Raw genomic sequence first — 12,217 nt, 5'->3', positions numbered from 1 at the left:
CAACCAGGAAGAATTCTCACCAGGAGTCCCAGGAACCAAGGAAATTTAGTGGGGTTCTGCTTCCCTGATGTTCTGAAATATGTAGATTCTATAATGTACCTCCTTAGAACAATCTAAGTTCCAGAAATCATATGGAGGTAACAGGTGTAAGATAATCTTTAAGAAAAATAAAAACATTTTTCCAACGAAAGGAAAACAATAGATTCTTGCTAATTATTATGTTCCCTCAGTATTATAGACTCGGCTCACTACACCTATACAGAAGTACAAGAGAGACATTTAAGACTAAGGTTATCCAAAAAAAGACAATGACTCGGATATCCAGCCACGAACCAGGTAACTCTGGGAGTGGTACGTTAGACACAGAGGCTGGCAGCTTTGCAGTGGTTCTTTTGAGAACCTAATTACCTTGGTTTCGTTTTTTTACAGTTGTCCTGAGAATTAACACCCAGAATTACATATTTCATGTTAAAGACTGATCAACAAAGACGACCGGAAGGACCCGCGCGTCCATACGCACGCCCCAAACATCCCGCTATCATTCACGAGAATGCACAGGCTCCACGAATCCCTGGCCAAGTTTTCCATTTCTTTGGGATCCGGGCCACACGGAAGAAATTTAACTTAGAGCCCCGGGGTAAACTACGACCGTTAAGAAGGGTTTATGGGAACTTGAATGCCTGGATATGGCTTTGTCTCTGAGGTTTCAGCCAGACTGTCACCAAGCAATGAGCTGCGCAGTCTTCCATTTATCTCCTCTGCAAGGATGACTCAGACCTGCTGTGATGTGAACCTGTGGCTCCAGTTAGTCTCACTCTGTGTCACTGACAGGGAGACCGCGCAGTCCTCTCCCTCCATCCAGATGAGTTTCCGTCTCAAGTCTGCAAACCCAGAGGGGACGTGAGGCGGGGAGCAGGAATGTGGTCCCAGCCGTCATTGTTTACTGTGCTGTTAAGCAGTTTGGCCCAATCCAAAGTCAGACTTCAGCATACACTGCCTTGCTCACACCGTCTTCTCCGAGAAGGGCTGATAGTGGGCACATTGTTAAAGTCACGTGAATTGTAAGGCCCATCCAGGCATGTGGTCAGACACAGTCTCTGCACAGCTGCTGCATGCCAGGCACTGCCTCAGGCATTAGGGATGTGCCAGTGAGGAAGACAAACCCAGTCCCTGCCTGAAAGAGGCTTACAGGCCCTTAGAGAGACAGCTGAAATACACAGGCAATTCCAGCGGAGCACAGGGAAGTGCAAGGTCAGAGGAATGACAGGCTTCCTCTGGAGCACTCGCAAGGAACCTAATCAGACCCGAGGGTAATCAGGGAGGTTTCCAGAAGGAGGGTCTGCACAGAAGCATGAAGGAGGAGGAGGACTTAGAAGGAGAACAGTCAGGGAGACGGGAACAGATGCCCTCAGAGGCAGTCCTAATCTAACGGAGATCCCTGGGATGCCTTTTCTGAGTCACCCCCCCCCCACTGGACTTTCACTCCTATTCCAAGTGCCTGCCCTAAGTTTACATAAGCAGTTTACACTCCATTCATTTTCATTTGTTATGCATACTTTGGTTTCATATGTACATGACTTGCCAACTGCTAAAGATAGCTTACATTTGCATAGCGCTTTCAACTATTTTATCTTAGTTCATCTTCAAAACCCTTCTCTGAGGTCAGTCGACTAAATGCTATTATTGTCTCCAATTGACAGAAAAGGAAATGAAGGACAAGGATCCCATTTTCTAATTGTCCAGTTCAGGGCTTCCCACTGTGGGGCCCACCTCCTACTGTTTTATGAGTGTCCACTTCTCTCCCTCCCGCATGAGTCTAATCTCCTTGAGGTCGGAGGCTGCCTTCGACTTGGTGGCTCCTCCAATGCCTACTACGTAGTGAGTGCTCAGTAATATTTGTTGAGTTACTGATTTTCCTTCTCTGCGAAGCTGTGCCTGATCTCCCCTGTCCCCTCCTCCCAAGAGGTCCGAAGAAACACTTGTATGCCTAAGTGACAGAAGTGCGGGTTTGGCGGTCTCACTAAGCTGTATCCACACTCTAGCTCCACCACCTACCAGGTGTGTGACGGAGGACACATTCCTTACATGAGTCTTGGCTATCTGCAAAATGAGGCTACTAAGATCTCCTTTACAGAAATGTTGTGAAGACAGTATCTGCTCACAACCTCTTGTGTGCACCTTTCATTGCTCTGACTCATTCTCACTGTCTTTATCCACCAACTAGATGGTGAACTCTGGAAAACAGGATCTAGCTTAGCCATCTGCCTACTCCTGGAGGCTGATCTGACGCTTTACAAATATTAGGCACGCAACAAATGTCCAGAGCAGTAAAACGAACCACACTATACCTTTCCCGTAGTGCAGAAGTCAACACTCATTTGGCGTTCAGTAAATACTGCTGACTGAGATTGTGCAACCTAGTCCAAATAAAGGATGTGGAATTGCTGGCTTGGCCTCTGTCATCCTAGAAGATGTTTTGCTGAGAAGAAATATTCCAGGGCCTCTCACCCGCCTCACGGCCAGCGCTCGGTATTTGCAGAGCAGCTCATTAAAGAGGGACACACAGCAGCGCGGGTTTCACAATCTGGTTGCGTAACTGTGAGGCCAAGGAGCTGGACTTTTGAGTTTCCTCAGCGCCCGGCTTCTTAGATCAGGCAGTAAGAAAACAAAACACCTGCCTACTGGTCACTTCAGACTTTCTCATGGTACGGCAGGAATTCAAGGAGCCTCCACGGGCCACTCTTCCGGTGAATGCATTCTGGGGCTGTCAAGAGCTAGCCACACCCCTACCCAGGGCCTTACCTTCATCAGTAGCTCCCGGCTGGTCAAGTGGTTATTATGGTCCGAGAAGATATCCGAAAGCTCTTCAAACATTAGCATTCGGTCTCTGCAAGAGGGATGGAGGAAAGATGAACAGATGAAGAGTCAGGAAAGCGCTGCACCTCTGGCCCAGGTGTCCTTGGCGCCTGTGGCTCCAGAGACTCACCCTGAGCTCAGGGTCAGTGAGCCACACGAGCAGATAAAACCGATGACTTTCTTCATGCAGGGCGGCTTTTTTTATTTTTAAGGGAATGTGGTCACCTGTGCAAAGGGAGGAGTATATTTTCTAACCCTGTATTTTATGACCATAAAAATAGATGGTTAAATTGAGGATTTAAAAGTTGTTCAGTTGGGACTTGTTCTGTCCAGCAAATTAAAAAAATACATACACACACAGCTCTACGAGATATGAGAAATCTTCCTGGCCAGTCCCTTCATTTTAGAGATGAAGATGCCAGGGTCAGGGAACTGCCCGAGTTTCCACTAATAACTGCTAAGCGGTGCAGGTGTGGAACCCAAATTTCCTGAATCAAATGGCCAGTGTTCTTACTCTCAGAGTCAGAGTAGAGGGTGAACTCAGGATGGATTCAGGAGTCAGAGCAGGTGGGTTCAAATCCCATGCAGCCACCTGCCAAATGATTCTGGACAAGTTGCTTCTCTTTCCCGAGGTTCAATTTTCTTCTCTGTACAATGGAAATAGCAATAGTCCCCTGCGGGACTGCTGGGAAAGTCAGTGGAATCGCATCCGTAAAAAGCCCACGCTGTCCTTGCTCCTTTCTAGTTCACTACGTCTCCATGGCTACGCACGCCTCCAGGGTTACTGAGTGGATAATTCTGAAGGCAAAGAAGTAACAGGGCGATAGCCCTCTACACGCAGCGCTTTCATTACCATGAGAAAGCCGTTACTAAGAACTTATTTGTTTCAGAACGAGCGCTATATTGCTCTCATAATTAAGAAAACCATGAAAGCTATTCATATCTTGGAAAAAGTAATTAAGAAATTGACTACATGTCAGCCTAAATAAAGAGAAATAAATAGGTATCTTCTCTGTCCACTGAATGTTATGAGCATAAAAGGTTATAGGGAAAAACGATAGCCAAATAAAATATCTTAACCCTGTCACTTGAATTTAGCAATGGAAACCATGTAAAGCTAACAAGTGTCTTCTCTAAGGAACTGTGACGTTTGGGTAGCATCCCTGCTAAAACATGAACCAACCGCACAACTAAGAAACAAAGCAGACACCCGTGTTGTACAGAATGCGCCTTTGAGGTCTGTGTAAAAAGCCAGCTGGGAGAATGGACTTTGCCATGTGGTAACCAAGGAGATTAAGATACAAGTCCACTAACTTGTTTACTTGTGTTTTAACCTCAGATTCACTGTGGAAGAACCCTTTGGATGGCTAAGTGACTTTTCATACTGTTCTATTTATCGACCCCCAAAAGATAGGGTCACCCTTGACTGCAACCAGAGAAGGCTGTAATCAGGCCAGACTGCATTTAGCACCTGATCACCCTCTGTTTTTGATATCACAGTTGGGGAGCAGTGAAAAGGGGAAGGAGCTGGAGTTGAGGGTGCTGAGAACTCTGTACACATCCAATTCCCCGCCTATTTCCCCAGGGCCTATTCTCCAGTAATTTTATAGGACCCACATCTTTCATAACAGGTATGTGCAGCGGACAACCAATCAGCTGATCTTTCCCACAGGGTCATCTTGATTATTCAGACTAAGAGGAGGAGGAAGAACCTAAGTGAAGAGTGATAGTTAAGAAAACTGTATTGGACTTTGAAAAACTTGTCTGCCAATCTTTCCACTGATAGATAACAGTGTCATAAACAGACCACGAGCTCTGGAGGCCAAGTGGTGGAGGTTCCTATAGCCCGGTAACCCCAGGCCTTAAGATCAACGACTTCAGTTCTTTCCTCTTAACCTACCAAACAATTGCGTAATAAAGAATTTGACAATTCCCAAGTAGACCTTCATTTGATTGGAATATGAGCTCATCAGTAACCTTGAGTACTCTAGACTGTGCCAATCCCTTTGGGCTTAATCAGCTCAGAGTGAATTGATGAAGCTGAGTAGCAGACCTACTCTCAGAATGGAACCCCCCAATTCCACAAGAGCGAGCCTGCCCAGGGAGCCAGCTGGCCTCTGTCCTGACTGAAACTGACTACACCACGTACGGCGCAGACTATAAACAGTTTACACATTCTTCCCTGACACAGCCTGATCCCTTGATCAGCTCAAACCGAGGCAGACCTGCTGAGTATAACTGGCCTAGTGTGTGGCCAGGACACGTTCCCCAGCCTCTAAGTCTGTACTGCTTTCTCACCCACCCTTCCCTCCTTTTCGAGAAGTTCTCTTGTCTACAAGGGAAGCTCTGGAAATGGAGGATGCGGGGGGGGGGGGGTACTAAAATAATAAGGACATCAAATCGATAGCTATTCCAAAGCCTGCACCAAGAATTATGAAGACAAACAATAGGAAGGAACGCCTAAAGCTTTTTAACATCACTAAGATCGCTTTTCATATGCCAAAGCAGAAACTAACTAAATGGATTCTTATTGAACAGCAAGAACTAATGTCTGATCTGCACACAATATCCCTCACATCTAGGAGGGGCTTCGGGCTTTGGGCTTCGGGACGGGGCTGAAAAATAACCAGACACACCGGCCAATACCTGTAACTTCATCACTCCACAACCTTATCCCTCAAAATCCAGATGATAAGTACATCCTTAAAACGGTCCCTAAAGCCAATGACCTAGGATTTGGCACACTCTGAGAACGACAGTGATTTCTGCAGCGGCCCTGCCTCAAATCCAATAGTGATCATGCGTAAAGTGCGCCCTGCCTGGAGTGCACAGAGGCTTTCGAATACACCCCCCTCGTTACATAACACGCGCTTTGAAGGTGAGGACGCACACCATTTAGGCAGCAACTCATGGCCCCAGCCAAAGAAAGCAGAGCGGACACTTGGGAACTTACTTTGGGACCACGGCCCAGGTCTTCTTTAACCGATAGATGGCATTGGACTGCAGCGCGGACACGATGGCCCGCAAGGAGGAGAAATTCTTCAGGATTCTGCATTCCTGTGCGGAGAGTGATTAAAACATAAAAGGCGTTTAAATATCAATAACACAGTGAGCTGGTCATTTCCTGTTTCAGAGGTATCACAGCTGCTATGAATTCTTACCACGAAATAGGCAGCTGTATAAATACCGCACATCAAAAAGTGGCCCCTCACTCCCACCCTGTTCGCCGAAACACTTTATAGATTTTGGCACTGCGAGCTTGTTTTGCTCTCCTTTAATATATTTTTTGTGTTGTTGTTACAGTTTTATAGTTTCCAGCTCCCCTAGTAAAAACAGGAATGGAGGTGAGCGTGCAGAGCTGTGCTAGAGAAAGCGAACTTTCTTCTGCTGAAAGTGCACAGACGCCCTAAAAATACACATGAAAGATCAACGTATTCTTAAGCCCCACAAAGTCAACGGGGTAGCAGCCTCTTTGAGGTCAGATGGTATCGAGAAGCTCATAACCAACCCAGAGAGGTGTACATAACTTGGCAATGAAAATTCACCACAACTTGAACTTTGGCTTTTATGTTCTTAGCCCAGAGGCAATATTTTTATACACATTCATTTAGTTTCAAATTGGCCTGTGCCACAAACATAAACATGCAAAAACACCTTGGTACTTCAATGTTTCCAAAATAACTTGCGCTTTTAAAATCGAATTCATTTTTGGCAACGTTTTCAAAACAAAATAGAAGGAGAACAGGAAGCATTCTGGATGTCGTTTTGTGGGTAAGGGGAAAGGCTCCCTGATTCTGCAACTTAAGCTGCCACAGGGGGACGACGGCCTCCGCAGACAGTTGCCCTGGAGTCCAAGTTCTGCCGAATGAATGGCAGGGAGAGCGGAGCAGTCCGGGAGAGGGCCCCACGCCTACCTGGCGGGCGGGGAAGGGGGAAACACAGGGAGAGTGGGCCGCGCCTTCTGTCGAAAGAGACACTTCGTACACAGGCCTGTGGGAGTGGGATCCACCCACTGTTTACCATTAAGTGCACCGTGCAAGCAGGGGGTGGCTTTGTGCAGAACAGCTGGGGAACCAAGGTCCCAGAGTGGTTGGGCATAAATGCACATCGCTTAAAAGATCATTTCACAAAGTAATGCTAATCCTGAATATGAAGGAAAAACAGCATTCTCTAATTTAGCATGCCAAATCCTGGCCACTTAAAACTATGCCAAACAAACCCTCAAATATTTTCTTTAGAGTAAATGCCAAAGTACATTACAAAAATCAGGCCCACTCTTTTTAAATGTCTAAATGCCTTCCCCTTACTTCAAGGGAGAGAGAAAGAGAGAAAGAGAGAAAGAAAGAAAGAAAGAAAGAAAGAGAGAGAGAGAGAGAGAGAGAGAGAGAGAGAGAGGGAGGGAGGGAGGAGAGAGAGAGAGAGAGAGAGAGAGAGAGAGAGAGAGAGAAAGAAAGAAAGAAAGAAAGAAAGAAAGAAAGAAAGAAAGAAAGAAAGAAAGAAAGAAAGAAAGAAAGAAAGAGAGAGACAGCTCTGAACTACAGTCGGTCTGGAAACCGAGAGCATGGTTCAACAAAGGTTCAGAATCCAGAATCCTGTTCTAAGAATCAGGAGACTTGCAATAAATAAAAGAACTCAGGCACAGATATTTCATGCAAATTGTGATAAACATATGGAACACATTAGGCAGAAAGAGGCTGAAGCCAAGGGTTTAAAGGAGCAGAGAAGGCATCCGGCCTCATTTCTAGAAAAGAAGGTCTCCCTCCAGGAGATAAGATACAAAAGGAAAAATCTAGCAGGGGGGCCGGTCCAAGAAATGTGGTCATATTCGGTCAGAATTTTTTCTCTGTGTGTAAAACGATCAGTTTTCAAACATCCTCTCAATAAAAATTGACTGTGATCATGATGCCAGATAAGTGCAATGGATCGCGGCAGGAAGCCGGCGAGGAGTCTGCGTTCGCCCGCTCGACCGGGAGGGGCACAGATGCTCAGCAGGAAGAGACCACTTCATCCTGGCTCTTCTTCATTCCAGATCCCACAGCATCCAAGCACAGGCGATGGGATCTGGAGGGAACTTCGAATTATTCAACTCGTATTTCTTATTATCACATAAATGTGTGGTTTATATTTAATTCTGAACCAAAAGGCATTGTGTGAGCCACACTGTTGTACATACAGATGCTGTATTCTTGCTATAGATTTTCTAAGCAGTTGAATGAATTAGAGATACACAGACTATTTTCTTTGAGGCCTCAAAAAGACTGCAAATGATATGGCATTAATGGCAAAAAAAATGTTCTCTTAGCGTTCTAAGAAGACCAGAACAGTCTCATGCTCTGTCATACTCCGTCAGAACTTCTTTCTGTAGCTCTTGTTGGGAAATAAGCTCAATTCAGAAAAGAAAAACCTATAGTGCATGAGATAGTCTTTGTTTCTAACCTTTTTCATGTACTAAAAAGTCTGTGGTAACCTAAAAACCTGAAAAAAAGGCAAATTCTCTGGTACAATTATGGCCTTGTTCTTTAATTCAAGACTACTAAAAAGAATGTGAAAAAAGAGAAGGGGTGTGAAACTGTAAGCATCATGCCCTACAGATAGAGGCTTAATGACATATATCTATATATAGTAAGATTAAAAATGTGTTTCTGTTGAAGGGTGGCCCACATGGCCCAGAACACGGGCTAATGAGATATTTACAGGGGTGGGGACCCACCAAAATGGAATTATCTTCTGGAGGGCATACCCCTTGTAGTACCACTAGGTGAGTATTCTAGGAACCCACCTGTATCAGTCTACCAGCAGGTGTTGTTGTGAGAGGCTGCATTTGGCTTCAGTGAATTTTTTTTGAAGACTCTTGCAACGTTTGCCAATTTCATGATGGGTGGTTTATGAGCTCACCTACCCCCCTCATGCTGAGTGTTCAGCAGTTTTTGACCAAAAATCGCCATGACCCCCGTGCCCCACCCTTCCTATTCACCCATCCTCACATCAAGTGACTTTTTTTTGTTTTCCCGGATGAAAAACGTACTCCAAGGAAAATGTTTTACTGATGTGGAAGAGATGAAGCAGAAAACAGCAGAACTAAAGGGCACCCAAATTGATGAGTTCAAAAACTGTTTTGAGCACTGGAAAAACTGTCTTGATAGGTGTATTGCATCAAACGGAGAGGAGTTAGAAGGTGACTGAGGTTCAAACACATAAGAATAAATACACAGTTTCTTGTAAACATATTCCAGTTTGTCGGGGTTGCCCTCGTACATAGTAATTATTTTTCAAAATTGTTAATTATATACCTTTGGCTGATACAATTTCTTCTACCTAGAAAACAAAATCTTCCCCAATCTTCAAATACCAAGAGTTGTATCTATTATTCAAACTAAATGCAAATGCCACCGTATCCACGAGCCTTCCCCAGCCAGCGTGGGCAGAGGGGCTTCCCCCCTCCCCCCCTGCAGCGTAGGGCTCCCCCGGCCGAATCCTCTGCCCCGGGGGCTGAGACAGCTCCGGGACATCTGAGCTTCCTTGTTTGCCTACAGGTCCCATGAGACCAAATTCACTGTGCTCATCCTGTCTAGGTGACTGAAATACGTAAAACTGTAGCTTACACACTTTTAGAAGTCCACAAAATATTTGGTGGCCCCTGACTCAACACTGTCCACCTCTCCTCAGTGATGAAGTAAGACAATGATAAGGTCATATGGCACACAAGTGGCTGACCCACGACAGACACCACACTGACTCTCAGCAAAATGTAATTCAGGCCCAGGAACAGACTCTGCCCCTCCAGCTTCAGGGGTAAGACTCTCAGAAAAGCACCAGATTAATGTGCAATCTCTGTATCTCAGTCCTTAAGAAACAAAGATACGGGATTCTGAGAAGGCACTGGCTCTTCCAATCTGCAGAAGACAGGATGCAGGGACAGTCACTCCACGTAAAAGAGCAGTCCGTCTGTCACTTAGGCCACCAGTCTGTATCTACTGAACGCAGTGCATGCAGAGCTGACAGCGTGATTACAAGGAAAATGCCGACAGGCTGTCTCAACCTGGAGAAGCGGCAGTGTGGGGCTCCGGGGGCAAACAGGAGCAAGCAAGGAAAAACAGGAAAGAGGGGAAAAATAAATAAGCTCCCACGTTAAGAAAGGCAACTTGCCTACTTCAGCAGTAACAATGAACAAAACCCAACGGGCCCTCGTTCAGTCTTTCAATTGCCTTTCAACCAAACAGAAACGACTTAAACACAGGGATGAAGGAGTCTCCGGTATCTATTAAACACAAAGAATACTTTTTGAAAAGACAATTACGTGAGCAATGTTAATCCACTTCTCGATGATTCTGGCTCTCTGCTGAGTCTTGAGTTCTTTGCCCCCCAGGATGGTGCTGACGACGCACTTGGTGAGGGTATTAAATTGAGAGATGGTGGCTCGGATGGTGGGAGCCAAATGTTTGTTCTCCTTCTTATCCCTTTGAGACCAAATGCAGCCCAGGCAGTGGTGAGGCACTACTTTCTTGAACAGTTGCTAGAACAAAAGAGGAATTCACTTTAGGGGCAACACAGACATGGCCTGTGGCAAAGTGCGTCATCTGGGTCGTCTGTACATTGCTTCTTTTTTTTTGGAGTGGACAAAATAATCCTTTTCTACTTGATTTGCCTCATGGTGTTCAGTTCAATAGACAAAAGTAAGTAATTAATATAGTAACTGATCAGAGAAGCCCACATGTTCTTTCTAAACCTGCTCAACTGAAGAAATAAAAATGACCCCCCCAAAATTCAAAGCCCCAAAACACTTTGACTTTTCTGTCTCAAGGAAAGCAAAGTAAAAATCTACGCTGTTAAATTTAAAAAGTGATTAAGATTAGTTTTGACCTCTCACTTTGTAGGTTATATAAATGTCTAATCACTCTATTATACACTGAAACTACTACAATATCACATGTCGACTGGAACTGGAAAATGTTAAAGATTATTTTGACCTTGAAATCATGCCCACGGTGCTTTCTGGGCACTTCTGAGCATGAATGGTCTATAATGCATATGAAAGCTCAATGGCCACTTGAAAAGTGATCCATTGAAGTACAATACACGCGACATTCATCAATGTCACTATTTCATATTATTTAAAATGAAGAAGGTAAGGAGCATATAAAAGAAAAAGTTATTCAACCTGAAAATCATAACCAATGACATTTTTCATCTTCCTCTTATGCTATCATGTGGAACAACCACAAATTTGCTGAACAAATCGGATACTCATTTGCACAACAATTCAAGATATTGAAGAGTTTATATAAACAAAGAGAGAACACCAGGATTACTTTATATTTGCTGTCTGTTGTACTTCTGGGGGGTTAGTTGCATGCTCACTAGATAGAAACTCTGCAACTTTTCACACTGCTTTCTCCAAAGTGGTAAGTGCAGAAGAGCCCAAACCATTGTGATAATTCATAATAGTCCTTTTCTCTTTAACTGGTATGTACCAGCTGAGATCGAGCTATGAAACATGGCTGATGTAACCAAATATGTACAGCTAAAAAAATACTCAAACTTCAAAGGTACAAGAAGCACATGTGGAAATGAGCTGCAGATACAGTCACATGTGGATTTGGTGCATTTATTTTATCCTCATACTTTGACCTTTTTGCAGTCCTCCAAGTAAACAGTTCAGATCTTGAAATATTTATGAGTTTAAAGGGGGAGAAATATCCATGGGACGAGGTAGATTTTGTTTCACCGGGATTAAAATTCTCATTCCCCTCTGTGCACTGAGCCAAGGAAAAAGCACCTTCGCCCCGAAATGCAAGAAGAGCTAAGGCCTGAATTATTCAGATGACTGATTCAAATCACAGCTTCGCTCTGCATTTACAGGCATGGCCTCTCTCAAGGATTTGAGAAGACTTAAGTCACATTACCCCTGCCCTCGCTGGGGCCACCAGGACTGCCACACCCCCCCCCCCCAGGCTTTGAGCAGAAGCTCGTGTGAGGCAGAGAGAGAGGACGCACTGCATCCATGTAGGTCAGCTGCTCCGCCACGAGGTCTTCGGAGAAGCACGTGAACTCCACGGACCCTCCAGTCTCCAGTTCCTCTTCCTCTTCCAGGCGGCAGGGTATGGTGCTGGGAAACCCATCTGTCGATGGAGAGACAAAAGTCAGTTATTTTGGGGCCCCTGTATAGGACCCTGCCTAGGCAGTCCAACGGAACTTTTTTCTTTTAGGAAGGAAAGGGCAAATCCTTCAGAAAACCCACAGGGAGAGAAGGGTGAGCAAAAAGAGTGGGCAAAGTCCGGGGAGAAGCAAAGCTGGGCTCCGTTCTGGGGGTTACCCTCATCCTGGGCTCCCTCAAACCCTCTGGTTAGCTCAGGGACTACCC

The 12,217-nt window shown here is 45.1% G+C and overlaps 1 protein-coding gene across 4 annotated transcripts in view; it reads right to left on the bottom strand.

Moving 5' to 3' along the window:
- RGL1 (ral guanine nucleotide dissociation stimulator like 1) overlaps window positions 1-12,217 on the bottom strand; it is a 218,595-nt gene that overhangs the window by 28,024 nt on the left and 178,354 nt on the right. For all 4 annotated transcript variants that reach the window (XM_037145679.2, XM_037145680.2, XM_037145683.2 and 1 more), the window contains 4 exons: window positions 11,851-11,975; window positions 10,154-10,369; window positions 5,810-5,913; window positions 2,803-2,887 (listed from right to left, as the gene is read on the bottom strand). In XM_037145679.2, coding sequence (XP_037001574.2) covers window positions 2,803-2,887; window positions 5,810-5,913; window positions 10,154-10,369; window positions 11,851-11,975 — 530 coding nt within the window. The remainder of the gene's footprint in view (window positions 1-2,802; window positions 2,888-5,809; window positions 5,914-10,153; window positions 10,370-11,850; window positions 11,976-12,217) is intronic.

The sequence above is a fragment of the Artibeus jamaicensis genome, unplaced genomic scaffold (genome assembly GCF_021234435.1).
Source record: "Artibeus jamaicensis isolate MK-2021 breed Jamaican fruit bat unplaced genomic scaffold, CSHL_Jam_final contig_327, whole genome shotgun sequence".
NCBI classification, from domain to species: Eukaryota; Metazoa; Chordata; class Mammalia; order Chiroptera; family Phyllostomidae; genus Artibeus; species Artibeus jamaicensis.
Note: the sequence above shows the minus strand (reverse complement) of the source record. Positions and strands in the feature narration are given on the sequence as shown.